The sequence below is a fragment of the Xiphias gladius genome, chromosome 20, assembly GCF_016859285.1.
Source record: "Xiphias gladius isolate SHS-SW01 ecotype Sanya breed wild chromosome 20, ASM1685928v1, whole genome shotgun sequence".
Classification (NCBI taxonomy): Eukaryota; Metazoa; Chordata; class Actinopteri; order Istiophoriformes; family Xiphiidae; genus Xiphias; species Xiphias gladius.
The window spans coordinates 4,948,336-4,968,466 of record NC_053419.1 but is presented as its reverse complement, the minus strand read 5'-3'; the positions used below and the strand labels follow the sequence as shown (position 1 = coordinate 4,968,466).

General features: G+C 41.5%; 1 protein-coding gene across 1 annotated transcript in view; it reads left to right on the top strand.

The window, feature by feature from the left end:
• The first annotated feature begins 886 nt into the window (after nucleotides 1-886).
• LOC120806572 (ephrin-A5b-like) overlaps nucleotides 887-20,131 on the top strand; it is a 77,204-nt gene continuing 57,959 nt past the window's right edge. The window contains exon 1 of the mRNA XM_040157877.1: nucleotides 887-1,772. Within this exon, the coding sequence (XP_040013811.1) occupies nucleotides 1,648-1,772 (125 nt within the window). The 5' untranslated portion in view covers nucleotides 887-1,647. The remainder of the gene's footprint in view (nucleotides 1,773-20,131) is intronic.

Genomic DNA, 20,131 nt, shown 5'->3' with positions numbered 1-20,131 from the left:
GAAGCCTGTTTGAGGCAAGAAGAACAATGAGGGAGTAATGAGTTTGCTGACAATATAATTAATGTTCGTAAATTCATAAACTGCATTCATTTGCATGGAAAACAATTTGGTTATGGAACATTGAATAAAAACAACTTTATGGGAATTCTAACTGGACACATGTTACAACGTTCAATTTGGACAGATTGCGATTTATGACCATTTACTGAAACAAAGCTTAATCGCTGAAAGAGGGGCTTGTTATGCAGCATGTTTATGAAATGACGTGGGATCTGTCTGCCGGCCTGGGAAGCACAGATACCCCCCAGGAGGAGGGGTGTTGTTTTTGTAAGCGAGACGCCCGTCACTCAAAATCCCGGCCAATGAGGACTGTGCAAAAACCGTGAAACTGTACACTGCAAGAAATACCAGCAACAGCAAACGGCGCTGCATCGACCGCGCTCAACGTCCCGCGTGGAAAAGTTGAGTGTGACAGCGCGTCGGCGCAGTGGGCGAGCACGGACGCTCTGCGCGGGCACTGGCGAAATTTTGTTGTCCCTTCGAGGTGGACTGGCCTGCCCCGGGGTGATTTTCTGACACCCGTGACAAGGCGAAGCCTCCCAAATCGGAAACAAGGCAGAGCCGATGAACCCGTTTATCATTTGTCTCCGTTCCCCCTGAGGGAACCAGCTCCAGATGATTCCACAATTTTCAAGACTCGACGCCCCCATCGCCAAGACGAACACTTTTTGCAGTGTGCCCCGGCTGGCACAGTAGGAGGGAGGAGGGGAGAGAGAGAGAGAAAGAGAGAGAGAGAGAGAGAGAGCGAGATTGGGGGGTGGAGGCGCTGGAAGAGGGGGGTTGGTCCGGGAGAGCATGGCCGCAGGAGCCACAACGCTGCTGACTTGGTTCGGAGCCTCCAGGTCGGTAACACCGTCTCTCGTGCGCTCTCGTCAGGTGACACTTAACCCGGAGACTGTGTGCGTGTGCGCGCGGCGGAGAGCTCTGATTTACCGCGGGGCAGGAGCGCTCGGGCAGCTGCGGGTCCGGCCGGAGCTGAAGCTGCTGGTCTGAGTCTTCTACTTCTTCTCGGCCCCTTGGCGATCCACAGTGGACGGGAGGTGAGATCTCCAGCCGGAGACAGCGACGGCACGCGGACCGCATTTCTGCTCTCCGTATCTCTTCACCGTTTATTCTCCGCTCTTTACATTTTTACTCTGCGCACGCAGCGTTGCCTCCTCTCTGGGAAATTCGGCGCGAGTTGGAGAAACTGTCCCCTGCGCGGAGCGGAGTTGAGTCGGAGGAAGATTGTTCGTGGCACAGGCAGAATTATTGCGGATTTTCACTGACTATTCACTAGTTTCAGAAGAACTGTTGTTTTTGTTTTTTATTAATTCAAGCGAGTGAAGCGTGAGCGTTCAGTGCAGAGTAAACGATCTGAGTGTTAAAACGCGATCTGATCAAGAAATCGCTTTTTTTTAGAAGAAGAGACCTGAAATTTAGTTTTATTATAAACTATAAAAAGGACGGAGCTACATCTGTGCGGAAAGAAGTGGTCTCTCATCCCTTCACGAGCACAGCGTTTCACCAACACATCCATCAGAACCTTTACACCCGAGCCAGGAGGGACTGTAATCGATTTAGCTTCATCGGAGTTGAAGAGCAAATATGCCGCAGGTGGAAATGATCCTCCTCCTCATCCTCATCATTGGGATGTGCGTGTACGGCCAGGACCCGGCTTCCAAGGTGGTGTCCGACCGCTACGCCGTCTACTGGAACCGGACCAACCCCAAGTAAGTAGCCTGCTCTACCCGTAGGGACGCGCCGGCATACAGGAGTCCCCCCCACCCCCGCGCGCAGGAGGCGGCGGACTTCACCCGTGACGCTGCCCGGTTGAAGGTGCACTCTAACCGGCTTGAAGTAGTTTGTGGTGTCTGGATGTATACACTCTGAGCTCCGTTCGAGGCATTACAAGTGCAAAAAATCAAAGTGTTCTACTGAAAATAGCGAAACAAAACAGCGCTTTATATCTGTACAGTTTAAAAACCAACTAGTTATCACATCAATTTGTAACAACGCAAATCATGTTGTAACATTTGCTTTGAATTACCACCGTGATGAACTCTTCTCCGGCACACACAAGGGTGACCAATGGGGTGCTTGTAACTTGGTTCACTCCTGACTGCAACCGCGTCTTTGTTGTCCTCGCCGAGGGATTGTTGTGATGATTACAGTTTAACAGTCCTCCGTATCGGAATCATCTTTGCAATCAACCCTGCAGACGGCGTTTTCGCGAAGGCTGTCCGCTATTACGCGCCATTATGCGCTATTACGCATTAATGGTCAGTATTTGCTCCGCATTCAGGTTGAAATTTCGATACACGACTGGTGTTGCAAGCGCCAGGAGAAATGTATTCCGCTGGGCATGAGCCTACCGGGGCTAAAATAATGCTGATTGCTCCCAGTCCTCTGCCATCGATTAGAATCGACGGAGTAGATTTTGTGGCAAATGGAGACTCATCCAGTGGGAGTTTGGAGGTTTTTCATGACATGTATGTTTAGTATTTGTCGGAGCATCTCAGTGACATACTGCTTTGCATTTAATTGCTGATAAAGTGCATTTTGTTGCGTTGGTTGAGTAAAAAGCTGAAGTTAAAAACTTTTGGTTGCCTCCTGGTTCTAATTATCAGAAGTTTCCTCCCAAAAAGTTTGGATATGAGCCCAGATTCCTCTGGTATTGCTAAAGTGACATTTCTTCTCCTAAACTCCCTCCTGTGCATGTCTCCCTTGGTGACTCAGTGCCTCACTCTTGGCACTTGAGCACATAGTGATATAATGAGTGTGTGTCATTTTGTTTCAGTTGGCCCGAACTTACCTGTAGTAGCAGGCGTACGGTTCGGAGTGAGTCAAAAAAAAAAAAAAAAAATCATATCAACATTTGCTTAGGGACAAGGAACTGGTTTTGCCGGACTTCAGAGTTAAAACACACAACAAGGTGGCTGCGTGTCTTGGTAATGGCAACCCTGAGGCAAAGTGTGTGTAGAAGTTGGTATAGAGGACTTGACCTGACAGGATGTTAATGATACAAATGCAAATGTTGTGTTGGTGACATGAAAGGCTGATGGAGTTCCTGATAACAGTTTTCTGTCCCACTCAGAGACTGCAGGTTTGTGTCTTTTTTTCTCTTGGCCTTCAAACAGTTCCCAGTTCCCAAGTCTGGTTTCTTGGTTGCCATGCTCCCCTGTCCAAGTGTCCCCTCAACCCCCTCTGCTCCCCTCCCGCCCCACGCTGGGGCAGACAATAAGGGGGTACACAGGGGTATTTCAGCAGCAGCCAAGGCACAGCGTGATGCTCGGTCTTGTGAGAGATCCACACATGCTGAGGTCACACACTCGGTAGTAACCAGGCGAGTCCTGGGTTAAGCAGCACAGAGGGGACCGTTGTCAGGGTCAAAACCGGGGCAGTACCGCCGGCCGTGGGGCCCGGTGACGGCCCCCGCACGGCACCCTGCCTGGGCTTTGTCTCAGCAGAATGGGGGCTAAATAAATGAGTAACTCTAAATGACTGTCTCCTTTTTCTCATTCATGACTTTAATCTAAACCTGACCTGGGCTGTATAATGTAAGAGAGAGCTGTGCTTAAAGCCTGGGGGCCCCCTGACCCGCAGCAGAACCTTACAGTATTCTATACAAGCTCGCGGGTCCTTGAATCCCTGCTGCTTAATGTAACCATAGTCAGTATTGGAGCCCTGGGAACCTGCTGCGGTGCAGTCCCAACTTCCAGATGAGCTTTCTTACCCCCCCCCCATCTGCCTTCAGTGCTGTATATTTGACCAAAGTGGGGAAAAATGGCATCCAAAGCAGCAGTCCATACTCAGCCATTCATGAAATCCCCCACAGGAGCCCTGGAATTGAAATGGGAAGTGAATCGTGAAAAATGGAAATGTGATGACAATTTCATGTTTTTCTATTGTTTCAAAGGGGCAGAAAGGAGGCTTTTTGTAATTTAGATAAACGTGCATTCGTGTTTGCTCTGCTTTCATCTCGGGGCCGCATCCTCTTGCACTGATGCATGTTGCTGATTAGGCTCAAACGAGCAGGACTCGGAGCAGTGGAGGAGGAATTTACAGCCCTGAGGATGGCTCAGCCTTGCCTGGAGTTTGAAAAGCTTCCACAGTGACAGCGAGTGGCTGTGCTCGTATAAGCTACTTAATGAAATTAAATGAAACTCCAGTATCAGGGAGCCTTGTTAGGAAAAAAACTGCAGAGACACAATTGATGTAATGACTCCTAGTTGTTTTTTTTTTTTTTATGCCAAATCTCCCCAAAAAGAACTAAAACGGCTTCAGATAATTGTGCTATTTTGTAATTTGGTGCAGAAGTCACAGTAAAATCTTTTGCATTGTCTGGTCTACTCAGAATTAGTCCATTCGTATGTGGGTGTGCGTGAGCTGTGCCCATACTGTAGTTCCAATGCAGTTTTGGAATGTCTGGGAATACTCCTAGTTAAAGAGTAATGCGTGGCGTCCATACTACAATCCAATATGGTCATACTGACAAGACATTGTTGGCAGTAAAGACAGGTTTATCAGTCCTGAGGACATAGCTCCACTCTCTGACAAGGAATATGACATACAGGGTTTCTAAGTTGTAACTAATGGCTTTATTAATGGTAATAAACTATTTATTGATAGATGAGTAAGAAGCCATTTGTCAGAACAAATTTTGGGTTGCCAGGTTGTGAAAAGGTAGACTGCTCCAATGGACAGTCCGACTTCCCACTTTCTGGAAAAGGGGCTGCAGAACATTTAGACCAAAACCCATTTATATTAACAATTTATTAACATTAACAACTGCAGACTTGATGGGTTATCATAGTGGAAGAACCCTTCAGTAATGGCTTGCTATAATTACACATCCGTTGGCTTATTAGAAAGACAGACACTTATTTATTTTTTTTAAATGTAGAAGTGTATATATGTAGAGAAATACACACTCAAATGTAGGTACGGCAGTTTTAGCAATTAGTAAATGGTTCATAAATAAGTAACTAAGGCTTTGTAGATCAGAGTTTGTAGTACCATTAGCTACCTGCTAATGTCTGATCTATAAAGCATTAATAACTGCTTTGTTAATCATCATGTAACATTAGTTGCAACTTATAAAGCCTTTGTCAAGTGTGATGTATTAGAAAGTTGTAAATGTTAATAAATGGGTTTTAATAAGTACACTATCATTACTGATAGCTGATTAATCATCTAGTAAGTATTAACAATGTATTAACCATTGATAACGCCATTAGTTACAACTTATAAACTATGAATTATGTCTATGTCTAGATTAGATATATTAAAAGAATTAAAAAAATGTCCTTCTTGTGTGAACTGTAAAGCACTATTAACAGATGTATTAATCATTAACACATCATAGTTACAACTTACAAACCTTGTATTAAGTAGGGTTTGTAAGAAAGGGACACCCAGACAAAAACATTCCGGTCAGGGTTAGAAATAAAAACCTAGAAATCAAAAGCTGTAGCATTTCGTGGTGGAGAAGCTCATGTAAGAAAAATGAGCCACACATGTTTCTTGTCAGCTCTGCCGTCTGTGTCGGTAACCAAATGATGGAATAAAGTGTATGAGTGGGGTATTTAGTGCTGCTCTGACAAGGAGCTATTAGTGAATTCCCTGCTCACCAGCTATTTAGCTGCTTCATTAAAACGCAGCCGGGTCCATATGGTCTGCACGCAGGCGTTGCCGTGGCCCAAGGTGTTTATTTGTTGCTGATAGGTGGGATCAACGGAGAATCAGGGCCGAGTTCCTTCCCTAATCTCCCAAGCTGTTTGTGTCTCCGACGCCATGGAAACTGATACCCCCTCGTCATCAAAGAACCTCATTGGGTGGGACTAACGACCTGACAGCTGGGGGGAGAGGTATTCCAGCATCCAGGGAGAGCACTGTCACCCCAGGGGTTTCCTTTAATCCCTGATAATGCCCATCCAAAGCTGTCCCCAGCAGATGCAACTTATTTCTCCCTAAGACAATGAAACAATCTTTTCAGCAGCCTGTTTCCATGTTTGCTCTAAGTGTGGCTATTGACTTTGATGATCCAAATGATATTTTCCCTCTCGGTTTCTGGACATATTTGATAATTTTTGGTTGAGGTAATACCTTAGAAAGCTCAATGACTTGACACTTGTGCACCTTTCTTCTCATAGCAGAATAACCTCCGCTATTTGCTGTTCTTACGCGGCTCTCTTTTTAATCTCCACTTAAAGAAACAATACTCCATTTTTCGCTTGGGGTCGAGCTGATGTTGTGATAGTTTCCCAGTGGCATTGTGAGTTTCCCCGTTTGCATTGTTCCCAGTGTTTACCCTCGCTTTTCCCTCTCAGCCTTTTCCCGGCTCCCTGCCGCTTGGTTCCGCTTGGATTAAAAATGGACACAAAAAGGCAACCACGGTCAAATATTGACTGGGTCTCGGGACTGCAGCCCTCTCCCAGCGCCCGGTACAGACCGCCTGAAAGGCCGCTATTGTTCCACTTGTACTCAGCGGCCCATAGCCGGCTTTTAGCTATGCAGAGAGACAGACTGAGAGAAGGAGGAGACAGGAGAGGTGGTTTTTGGAGAGTATGCATATGTTATCCGAGGTGGGGCAGGCAGATTGTTACAGGGTGGACAACGCAATCGTGAGGGTGAGAGAAACTTCCACATTAGAGGCCAGTGGTTATGACAGTGGAACAGTGTCCAGGCTGTGAAGTCCCAGGGTGGGGTCAGAATCAGTGTTTCCACCCTAAGGAAGTGTCAGTCTTAAAAGGTATGAAACGCGCTGACTGAATGGGATTTCCAACACAGGGGGCTTCAGAAACTATCAATAAACTGAGGGTGACAAGCTTCTTATCTGAGGTTTACCTTCCATTTTATTACAAAGCGCAGGAGCATTAAGCCTCCTTGCAGCACTTTAGTCTTTCAGTGCATTAAATAAGAGAGTGTCACATCTTAGATATGAGTTCTTCCATATTCAGTTACTCATATCATGTCAGTTTCCTACCACTCAGTTGTACCTTACAGAATGCACTTAAAAGAATGAATCTTCAGGCCAATTAAGCTGTGACTTTCTATACCCAGCTTTCTGCAAGGGGGGGAACAGTGGTCCTGTGGGGACACCCGTCATTCCTCATGCTCTCTATGACCCTGCCTGCAGAGAGAAGCTGCCCCAGCCCTCCCTTTACCCTCTGACTAATAAGGCGAGGTCCCCAGGCTGCCAGAGTGTGATTGACAGGAACTAGTGACAAGGGGTTACTAATAAGTGTAGCAGGTTTATGGGTTTACGGCAATAATTCTCTCAAGCTCTGGCACAGCAAATGCACTGTGTTCACAATAACTGCTGCAAATTGGTGAATTTCCCTTTCTTTTGCTGCTTGTATTTTTCATCAGCATGTTTCAAGGACTTTCTAGAACTGATGGTCAGTATCTTTAAAAAAAAAGGCAGAATAAGGTAAATTGCTGCACTAGAATCAAGAAAAAACTCACTTGAATTTAGAAAATTCAGTTTAGAATTGAAAAAAAGCTGACCATGCAGTGTGATCCTGTCAGCAAATTTCCGATACAAATCCACTTCTTTCAAGAATTTTCCAGAACTAAGTCTCAGTATTTTTGAAGAAGACTGAATAAAGCAAATTGCTGCACTAGAATCCCCCAAATCACTCTTGATCTAGAAAAATGAAAAAAAAGCCAATGTATGGCGATTGCTTCATTAGATTCCAATATAAGTAAACACGTTTCAAGAATTTTCTAGAATCTATAATATTCTACTCATAATTGAAACAATTTGCCCATGCAGCACGATAACCTCAACCTGTTTTCATGGAAGTTAACTTGTTTCAAGAATTTTATCTTGAAATAAGACAAAATAAGGTAAATTGCCTCACTAGAATCAAGAAAATTTAATTGAAAAGAAACATTTGAATCTACAAAATTCCACAGTCAAATAATCTGCACATGCAGCACAAGAACATCTACCTGTTTCTAATACTAATCAACTTGTTGAAAGAATTTTCTAGAACTGAGTGTCAGGATCAAAAAGAAACAAGAATGAGACAGATCACAACACTGAGTCCTTGAAAATGACTCTGGATCAAGAAAACTTTGCTTCAAATAAGCGATATAATGTGCCAGCGAAGTGTGATCCGTTCAGCCAGTTTCCTATACTAGTCTGCTTGTTTCAAGAATGTTCTAGATCCTCAGTAGAGTCTCACTATCTTAAAGAAGACAGAAAGAGATGGCAGCACTACAATCCTTTCTTGACTTAAAACAAGTGAAGAAAAATCCGTCAGCAGTGCAATTATTTCAACTTGTTTTCAATACAGTAATTCAAAAATGTTTTTTTTAGAATTGATTCTGAGACAGTATGTTTAGAGAAGACCCAAAAGATCTAGAAAATCTAGAAACATCTCTAAACATCTTGACTGGCATTGGAGACAGGCTGAAGTAATATTTCTGTACTATCAATTTTTTCAATTACTTTAAGATTACAAAACCTTTACTACTCAGCAGTGGCCAAAAAGGACCTGATAAGATGCATTGTGTTCAGATCAGATACTGTGTGAGTTTGGCTTCCTCTGTTTGATATGTGCGACAGTCAATGGATTAGCGGGGGACTCTTCAGGCCTAATCTCACAGTCTCACTCTGCTGCACAGAGGTTCACTTTTCTGCTGTTTTAATCTTGGTGGGGTTTTTTTTTTTTTTTTTTTTTGTATACTCTGTTTAAATGTGAGTGGTGAAATGGCATCCCCTGTGTCTTTGTAGGCACCGGTGAGGGTATTAGCAGAGAGGCTCTAAGGGGCTTAAGAGGTCAGCCCTCCCTTTGTGTGAAGACACAAAACACTTCCTGTGGGACCCTTCACCCCTCTCTGTTCTTTCCTCAGAAAGCCAGGCCCTGCCTGACCATTCACATTAATCAGCCTTAGCTCCTAATGACCACAGTAAAGCTTCTGAAAAGTGCTTCCAAAATGGTCCTAAAGAGCCACTAAGCTGCTAACAGACTGGGCAGGCTGCTGCTTTTTGCAGGGCATCACACACTATCAACGATAGCAGGTTGGGTACTAAGCCATCCTGGCTGCATTGTTGTCCTAAACACCATAGAATAGTAAAATGTGGGTTTAGATAGTTCATCAGGACCTGCTGTGTAAACTGGAGTCCAAGAAAAATAAACGTTTGTTAGAGAACCCTGCAACTGCAAGGATGTGCTTCTTATGTTCTTTCTTATGCACCTAGAAAGGGTTTCTGTTTAAGAACTCACTTTACAAAAAAACTCCATTTTAGGGGGGATGTGTATTATTGAACCCCATACGCCTTTTTTTCTTGTGCAGAAGTGTTATTTCAGCTTGATTCAGATACAAATCAAAGTGTTTCAAGCTTTTTCTACAATCACGCAGCATTTTTCTTGATACTAGGTAAACATTTGGCCTTATTTGATGTTCATTCTCACTAGAAAATTCCTAAAACAAGTTGATTTGTATTTGGAACAGGTTGAAATAATGTTTAATTCACTGGTTTATTTTTTCCTCTATACTTTTATATGTCATAATACACAAAAAGACTTGATAACATGAGGATTTTTTGCATCATTAAAGTTAAAGGTGCATTTATACTCCATTCTTTGAAGTAGAGTAAACGCAAAGGACGAGTTGATTCTATAGGGCCAACAAGCTGGAAGACAACAGGATCAGAGAGTGAATAATTCTCTCTGGGTGATTATTAAGCTTTATTTTGGACTAAAACATTCAGTTAAATGTCTGCAGCTTTGACTTGTTAGCTGTGATGTCAGTAGCTTTATTACCTGATACGGATATCCTGACAAGGAAGGCTTTGCTGTCTCTTCTGGTTTGAGACAAATGGAGGTAATGAGAGAAATGGCAGATCAGCAGATTGGAACCATATATGATTACAGCTGAAATGAAAAAAATTGTTTGATAAAAAGCAAATGTGATCATTTTGACAGTGGAGGCCAAACCTCCAAGTAAATGTTTCTGGAACTGTATTTGGGTCACTGCGGCTTTGGTGGGAGGCCTGAAAAAAAAAAAAGGTATGTGTACCTCCTCATCAGCATAATATTCCCTGATTTTAAATGGTTGCTGACTTTTAGCTTTTTGTGTATCTTGGAAGAAATTAGAGACAAAGCTGATGTGTGACCGTATTACTTTTCCAGTCAGTTTCCCGAATCATGTGTGATTCACAGAGTGATGAAGCTTTCAGAGCTGCATGTACGATGGCCTGTTTTTCTTTTAGCCACAAAGACAAAGCAAAACATCTCTGATGAAGCAAAGTATGCTTTTGTGGGAGAAACTGCTGCTGTCTAATTGCTTTTGTCTCTCGAGTTCAGATGTCTCATATAATTGTTTTGGTATGAGGGTTTATCTGATGATGGTTTGGAGCTTTGTCTTTCATACCACAACAGAGAAGGAGGTTTTGCTTGTTTTGCCCTCCTCTGACTACCACAGTGAAAAATATTGAAAACACAAATGTTATTTATCTCTGTGTGAAGAACAGTTGTTGTTTCATGAACTTGGTGTGACTTGGCGGGACTTTTCGTGTGGCTCTCTGGTCCATTGAGACTCCAAGTGTTTCCTCCTGTTGGATTTCAGCACACTTGGTGCTTTGGGACCCATGAAATATTAAAAAAGCTGTTTGTGATCTCACGATAGAGCCTGGACAAACCTTCACACGCAACCAGGAGAAATCCAGGTCAGGACCGCCATGACTTTAATAGAGGGGTCGACATTATGTCGGCTTTGCTTTTTTTTTTCTCAAATCCTTTTCTGGCCTGTGCTACTTTATGTGATGAATGACCGCGATTAAATTGTTTTTGGTATTTTATCATCGCGCAACTTGAGTTGCAGGGTCATTAATTGAAATCTCAGACTGCCAAGATCTGTACACTTTCCGTGGACATGGCAGACTTCTCTCCATCGCCTTTTCTCTGTGGTGTCTGGTGGAGCGGGGAGCATAGGGAGCCATTTTCCAAATTCGACTCCATTTTGTTTCAGGGAATAAAAGTAGGTTACGAATCCTGGGATGTCACTTAAGCAGTTTCTGATCTTTCTGTACTGACACTCAACTACTGCACAAATCTTCTTTGTATGAAGTCATTCATGTCCCTGAAAGAAATCATTCATGTCTGCTATTGGGTTTTGATTTTCCGATTTGAACTGATTTTCCTAAAACATGAAAAAATCTTTTCTTTAGTGCAGTGACCTGTTTTACTTTGAAGACACAGACTCTCCTTTATAGAACATTTTTGAAATCCCCGTTCAACTCTATTTGAATCAAGTTGAGGTATTTTGTCTTCGCTATACAGTTTTGCATCGGTGAAAATTAAAATGACCATCTTAAGTTTGTGGCCACTTAGTCACATTTTACTGCTTAGCATTTTCTGTACAGGTAGGTCAATAAAGGCTGAATTTGGGGGCGAGCAAGGAGCAGCACTTGACAAGATTTCCTAAAACTATTATAAAAATCAGGTTACTACAAAACACTATCCAAGCTTAAGACTCGATAAGCACTGAGCAAAAAAATTCAGAAACTCTGGATAAAGGTGCTTGAGGTTCTGCTCAAGTCAGAAGTTACTGAGTTAATTGTGCAGTTTTTTAGCGTGTTTTTGAATTGATCCTATTCATGGAATAAGCAAAATCATCCAGTTTTCTCTTAACAGATGTTTGATATGAGTGCCACATCCAAACAGTCCGCCCTTCAGACTTGTCTCTTGTGGGCTCCATCTGAAAAATAAACAACAATCAAGACCAATTACCCTGAAACGGGATTAATAATCTATCACAAATGTGGCGTGATAACCTTATTTATCTTTGATAAAGAAATAAATAAGCTTTCATGACTTTGTTGAATTGGCCTGTTTGCAGTGAGGTCTTTCTCTCAGTCTGATTGACCCACTAACACGATGATGATCGCACAACCTACCATGTGTTTGTTTATGCACCACCCGTTGGTGTGTGCCATCATTGCTGCCCTATATGGGTTGGTACCTTGGTGCTCATATCACTGGTCGCAGCAGCAGCACGGCGGGAACACGCGGGCAGACGCTGCGAGCGCTCGCACTGATGATCCCCTTTTATGTCTTGGCTCCATCAGGGCCCTGAGTTATTCTAGTGCATAATTGATGGAGGAGTTAGAATAGCAGAAGTAATGCGATGAGAGGGTGCAGCCAAGCGGAGCGAGGGATCGCGTGCGTGGGGCTGCAAACATTGCAGGGGACGAGAGGAGGGCATCTGGCGTAACAGGTCCCAGCGCTGAGTCGACACAGAATATCTCACCGGCTCAGCCAATCGCAGCGCTCCGCTTCTCCACCAATGAGATGTCTCCACTTGAGCAGAGTACTACGTTCTCATGAATCGGGCAAGAGAGTCTTCGGTTATTAGTGCTTCTCACAGCTTTTGTTGCCTTCTGCTTCTTCTTATTTGTGGCATTAAAGCTTTAAGTTGAATCAGATGAATAATTGAGATAATTTACATTTTACTGGCGGTTCCACTTTGACTGGAAAGAAATGTTATAAATCACCTTGGGGTATTTTTAACTTCAAAAGGCTTTCTTTGTCCCTGTAGTGCATTCTTAAGGTAGCCTTTGCAGTATCAGCAGTGACAGGGTGGATATCACACCTAGACGAGCACCTGCAAAGAGAAACTAATGACCCAACAAGCCTGTATTGTCTGTTTAACAAAAGTGACAAGGTCACAGATAACCTGTCCTGTCCTGCTTCAAAGAGACCGACAAAGTCTGAGGGAACAAATAAAGAACAGCAGACGGGTTTCGCCCGCTGCCTCGCACTAAGTTTCACTCTGTTTTAATGTCATAAGGTTTTTGTTTTTTTAAAAAAAAGAAAAGAATGTGTCTAAAAATAATCATCACAAATTCCATATATTGAATCATTGCATTTCTTTTATTTTAGATGGAAAAAGTTAAAGATGATAAAAAAAAATTCAAGTTATTTTATGTAAATATTTATGATTTAATTCACCGAATAAATTATCATTTGTATCAAATCACATTTTTCTTAAATTATATCAAGTCTGACTTTACCTAAGTTGATCACCTTTCAGTACTTTAATTATAATTTTTCAGCACATACGACACTACAAAAAACATCCACCTTAACCAGTCATTTTATCTCTTTTTCAATCTGCGTGTATTCCCTAATTCCCCGGATTCCACCTGTTTTCAGTGCAGGTTCCCTTGAAGAAGAAATTTTCAAGAAACAAGGGTCAGTATCTTGGAATAAGACAGAATTAATTCAAAAAAGTCAAAGAAACAACTTTTCAATCTAGAAAATGCTTCAAACATGTCAATTTGTGCTGGAACGTGACATAATTTCACCACATTAGGAGATCTTTTCACTTGTTTTTTTTTCCAAAATACAGCTTTTTACAGTGAAATTACCACACTTTAAAATAAAATTGATGAAAACTGGCCAAAAAACAAACAAACAAACAAAACAAAACCAACTTACAAAACTTGTTTTCTTCACTTTATCTTCTATCACACAGACCATATGACTCCTGCATATGGTGTTTGTTGTGTATTTATTAATTTCATACTCTCTGTCTTAATGTTTGAAAATATGCATTGGCCACAGCTAATGGGAATTTATTGAAATTTCACGGGCAGAGAAAGTGTTCTTCTAATTATCCAGCAGCCCAGCGTAATGAAAACGGTAAGTTGTGCAGAGTTTTGTGCATGGCTGTGTTGATAGTAGTTGGTATGTGAAGTCGGCTCTGAAACACAGACCTGTCCAGCGGAGCACTTAGAGGCCACTGGACCGGGACTGTGCCTATTAAGATCATAAAATTCCGCTCATAAAGATGTTTTATTTGTTTCCTGAGCGTGCCGGCTGCTTAGGTTTCCATCAGAAGTCTTTACGGCTCAGTGCTCATATTTTTCTCTCTGGATGGAGGTGATATTAAGTTTTAGTGGACTTTTGGAAGTAGCAAAAGCTTGGTCACCTAAGATTCACTAATTATTTTTTTCTTTTCGTTAATGGACTTTTTTTTTTTTTCAACTGCAATGTGATTCTTTGGAATAAATATCTTTGTTATAAAGTTTGATTTTACAGCAGATGTTTTAATTTCTGCATCACAGGGAAGACAAATTCAAATGCAAGTAGATATTATTTCAGTTTATAGCTAAATATTTGAATCAATAATGTTAAGTAAATCTCCCAAAAGTATGCTTTTTATCAATATAATCAGACTATCCTTATCTACATCTACATAGATATTCTGTTATTATTCATATGTCATTCTTTATACACAGTTTTTTAAAAATAGCAATTTTATTCATAGTGACGTAAGGACATTTTTTAAGATCCTACGTATTTAATTTATTTAAAACTGATTTTAAATTAGCACCAAAGTTATCATTTTAAATTATACTTTATTTTGTAATTAAAATACACTACATCAAAAATCATACAATTATCACAAAATTTGGTAATATAAATATGCCAATATGGATATATTAATTGTATGTATGCATAGTATATGAAAATACTTTTACTGTGTGTAATACGATGTTACAGTTACACTTAGTTAGACATAAAATGAATTAAATCTTGAATGTTGTTTTAAAATGTACAGAATTGATGAAATAACAGCATTTTCGCACTAAAAGGAAACATTTCCAAATTAAAAATTACACCAAATTAATTGATTTTACATCCGTCATAATTTTATTTATTTTTTCAAATTACAAAATAAAATTTTTGCATTGTATAAGCCTTAGTTTTGGAAATTATCTGACATCAAGACTTAGTTCTGGCATTTTTACATAAATTACGGTGCAAAAAATTTCAAAGGCGAGCTGGCATTTGCAGGGTTGGACCTGGCTTTGATGCAACCATGTGTTGTTGGCGCCGGGTTCCGCTTCTGTCACTTTCCCTCACTTTCACTTATTTGAGCCTTTTTGATTATAGGCTGGAATAAAGGGGAAGAATTGATCGAAGTACAAGGAAAAAAAGGGCCCGATGTGTGGATGTTGAAGTCCTGTGACTGCTCCTCTGGGTCACATGGTCCTTCCAGAAGTAGTGCTAGTGAGGTCTAGACACGCGATACACAGGGGGGCTAGAGAAACACGCCTGCTAAGACGTCACACACGTTTACCATCCACCAAACCACTCCTGTATGGAGGCAGGCCTGTTCTAAATTTTGCCCAGCAACCCAGCACTGCAGTGGGAGATGTGGTTTCGTGGTGCAGCACCAGTGTTTCATACAATCCTTGACTTATCCAGCCAGAAATTACATTATTTTTTGATTATGTCAAAGAATAGCGAAGAAATTTAAGACTCTGCGTGAGTATAAAGTTTGTTTTGAAGTGATCAAAATGTTTTTTAATAATTATTCCTGTGATTAAATTAGAGTTTGGAGAACAACTCTGCACGAGCTTAGTATGTCTTTTCTACATTTGGTGATATCATGTCTTTGTCATATGGGGCCCAAAAAAATTAGGTTACAAATCCTCCACCCAACAGTGAAACTGAATAAATATGCAAAATTGATCAAAGCCCCCCCCCCCTCCCAAAAAAAACAAAAAAGAACAGGGGTGTGTCCTCACAGAAAGTCACCAATCAGGCTTAACCCATTACCTCGCGGCAGCCAATGAGCCATGGAGCAGCTGTGCTTTCATTGGCCCCTTGAGCACAGATAACCAAAACTGTGCCAGACACACGATTGTAGAAATAACCCAGAAATCCTGTTGCCTGAAGGGAGCACAGATCTTAATGCAGCATGCTGAATTCATGCTGCAGCAGCCGGCTGATTTCAGGGGCAAGTAAACTCAAATGCCAACAACTGTCTGAATAAATCACTATCTGTATGGTCTCTATGTCTCTTGCATTGTGGCAAGGACACACGCACACACATGCGCAAACACACGCAGTTGCAGTGTCTGCTACAGTATAAATGTTAGAAGGTTACAGGGAGCTGAGTTTGCTTTCTCTCTTTCGTGCTTGCACATTATATCTTCCAGCCTTTCTCATTTCTCTTTCTCTCTTTCTTTCTTCTTGTTATTTTTCCTTCAAGGAACCTCAAGATTTTTTCCCCCTCAACAATTGCCTAAGATTTATATTAACTATATATTACAATTACTCTCAGTAAAATATTAACTTGGTTATCCCGCCCCACCAACCATAGGTTTTACCAAAGTTTTTACATTTTCCCAAAAATTTGCTGTCAAAATGGCAAAATATGTCGTAGTACTCACAAATCCCCCATTTATGGTGTAATGTTCCCAAAGATTGTTTTTTAATCAAGATACTCTGTTGGACTTGTAGCGGCGAAATTTTTTGACAGAATCCAACCAAAACATATTAGTTGTAATCCCAAAAAATTTGTTACGGGATTTCAAAATTTCTTGTGATTTTAACAAATTTTACTCTGGTGCACATCAGATCCCCAAATCTAGCACAGTGCCCCTGAAATTTGTTATGCATGATAAACCCAAATTTTCTTTACTACATCATTTAGTGCAGCGGCTCCAAGATTCGTTATATTTACAAAACGTGTCATATGGCCGACTAAAAACGTCTTGGTATAAGCAAAAAATATGTCATAGTTCATGCAGCTCAAGGTCCGTCTTTTGTCCAAGGGGCCCTGAGCTGCCTTCAAGTCTGCTCTCCATCGTGGCCAGTTGTCTGTCATCCAGCTGCTGACTCCTGCTGTTCTGCTATCAGATATGAGAAGGGAGATTAAGCCTTCTCAGATTTCACAGCTTTGTTCTGCTCCCCAAAAAAAGTACACTTTCACTCTTGACCGGTTTGAGCTGAGGTCGCTTCCTCCATGTGTGCAACACTCAACCACTGGACAGTCGTTGCTGGCTGAGATTAGTGTAAACCCACTGTTCTCTTCTCATTCATGAGTCCGAGTCTTCGATCATCCTCCAGACAACCATTTTTAGATCTCCTTCTGGGAAAATTGCTTCGGTTGTGATCCTGCACAGAAAAAGGTTCAGATGCTGCACAGATGAATGTCAGCGCATTGGTGACTTTAATTTGGCGGTGTGCTCTGTGGGTGCAGGCACACATTTAATCTGCTGTGGAAAATGAGTCTGCAGACTTTGGGGAGACTGTGTGATCGCGCGCTCACACATACTTTTACACACACATACACAGACAGGCCATACAGGCCATGCATTCCTGCACATAGAGCCAAACACACACACAGATGTAGACGGAGACTTGTGAGCAGGGTGTCATATGTTTATCCTGTAAGTCAGCTTTTTGATCACAATTTGTGATTAATCAGCCATGAGAACTTTTGAATTAAGAGCAGCTTTTCATGTAAGAGTAATTGCAGCGTAATCCGCTGGCCTTTCCCAAATGCTTTATAGTTTAGCAGAGCAGATGACATGGCTCGGTGCTGCTGCTGGTTATTGAGTGCGGGGAACGTCGCAGGCTTCAGTCCCAGTTGTGTCTTGAGCACAATAATTCCTGCCTCACTGATGAAATGTGTATCTAGGATGGTATTTTATTTTTCAGCAGCATCTGCCTTCACATTCAGACAGTTTGTCCTTTCTACACAGTCTGAGTACGTGAGGAATCTGCAACCTCTTTTGTCTATGATTAATGTCTGAGGTGTGTAGGTTCATGGCTTATACAACAGGAAAAGACCACAGAGAACCAAACCTTTCAGTTAAAATGTTCTTTATGTTCATTCTTTTGGTAGGACTCATTAGGGACTTTATTTTTTAATTTTCAGAATTTGTTGATTAATTTTAAAATGAAAATGAGGCAAAAATCAGCAGCAGTAAAGTTTCTGCCATAAACAGAGTCTTATTGAATCAGGAGACACATCATTTTGGTGGTTGGGGACAAAGTGTAAGATCCGAGGTTATAATCACATATCCTTTTTTAGTTTACTATGTATTGTTTTTCTTTTTCTTTCCTAATTTCCGAGACAAATCAATCTCAGGCTAAACTCACTTACCAGCATTTTGAAAAGCTCCCTTGTCTGGAGTGTCAAGTCACAGTTAGGATCCTGATTTTTGCTCAGAGCGCTATGTTCGACAAATGTTGGACGGCAGCTCTATTTTGGAAAACTTCGATTTTGTTTGTGCTATATGGCTGCCATATGTTGCAGGTTCATCAATGCCTGCACACTCATCTGCATGTGTCCGCTCGTTATCCGTAGCTGTGCATGTTTCTCTGTGTATCTGAACGAAACAACTGCCTACCAACCTCATAAGCATCACAGCCATTAAAATGCCTCAGAATGCACCGAACTCACCCTGCATGGCATGCCCTGGGCGCGCTGTTCCCTCCCCACAAATGTTTCTCCTACTGCCCCTTTGTTCCGCTCCAGAATGGAGTTGACGCGTGTGAAACCGAACGTGATACCAGGCGCCCAAGAGTTCATTATTCGCTGCTGTTCTCACGGGGCGAGTGAAAAATCACTCCTTTGTGCAGAGGAAGAAAGAGCCTTCCTCTGACCTCATGGTTGCGCAGTGTAATGTCAAAAGGCCCCGAGGTTTGTGTGGTGTAGCCACACCCACTCTGTTGTGGAGCCGCCGTGGAATCTGACCAGGGTCCCTCATCCACGAGAGAGAGAGAGAGAGAGAGCTGAGGAAAAAAACAGCCTCTTGTAAACAAATGTTTGGATCCCACATTGTATACCACACTAATTGGACTTTGGCTGCTCACAGGATTTTTTCTCCTCCAGATCTAAATAGTATATTTTCCACACTCTCTGTATGCTGTCCACCTTAGACCACACTCACTCTCCAATTTGGTGCTTTCTTTTAAAAGACATGTGAAAGGCTTCTTCCTTGCCACAGGCTGTCTGATGCAGCTCTGTGTAGTTGTCAGACAAGTGTGATTTATAGGTTTCTTGATGTCAGCTTAGATAGGGGTGCTGCTCCGCTTGTCACATCTCTCAAAGAATTGACCGACATCAGACACGTTGCTGCGTTCATCAAAGCTGCTGTACAAAGTCGTTTCTTAAGTGCAGATCATGCACGGCGTTCTCAAAGCTTCAATCTGAACACTGACAGAGGACATAATGACCCCCAGGAGCCTGCTGCCTTTCAGGTGTTAATTAGAGCTGTGTGTGGTATGTTTATATGTGTGTATCTTTGTGAGTGTGTAGTTTGCCATACATTCACCCCTACACACACAGACACAAAAACCTCTTTCTTCTCAAGTGATTTTTCTCTATTATTAAGACCTGGATGTCTTTACTTTCTTTAAGTAAGTAAAAAGATAAACACATTGTGACTGGTCTCATGTACAAATCGGCTGAATTTGCTATATACAAATATCATTTTACTTGATTCTAGTGCATTCATCTGCCTTAATCTGTCTTGTTTTGAGATACTGATATTGTAGAAATGTGTTTTTTCACTTCTTTCAACAAACAAAACTTTTAGGGTTTAAAAGACAAACCTAACTTGACAGCATTTAGATCCTTTTGCCGCAGCTGTAAAATCCTTTGGTACATTCCGTCTTGAAACAGCCTTGTTCTTTTTTCAAGAAGCTGACATCAATTTCTATAAAAGTCTTGAAACAACATCAAGAATTTTTACTTGTTTTAACAAAACAAGATTTTCACGTGTCAGTAATGGACAAAAAGGACTGCAATATCCTTTGGTTCATTGCCCCACTGTCTTTTACTCACTTGTTTCAAGATACTAAGTTCAAAAAATTCTTGAAACATCAACTAAATATTTTCCTTTGCTTTGACAAAACAAGTCTTTTCAAAAGTTTTTTTAGGCAAAAAACCTTTAATTTATGCCCCCACTGACCTTTTTCTTTTTTCAAACTCCGTCTAGCATCAAGATACTTGATTTTTCCTCTTGTTTTAATAAAACAGGACTTCGAAAGGCTTCATAATAGACAAACATTTCCTGAAAAGATTCTGGCAGCTGCTGCTAAATCCTGTGGTACTGTACATTCCCCAGGTTTCTTCTTCAGTCCTCAAACAGTGTTATTCTGACTTGTTTTAAGATAGTGAATCAAATTTCTAGAAATTTTTTTAAATATTAACATGTTTTTTCCCTTGTTTTCATAAACACGACTTTTAGGTATCAACAATAGTCAAAAATTGCTTGATAAGATTTTTGCTGCAGCTCCTCTGATACGTCCCCCCCCTGCTGTCT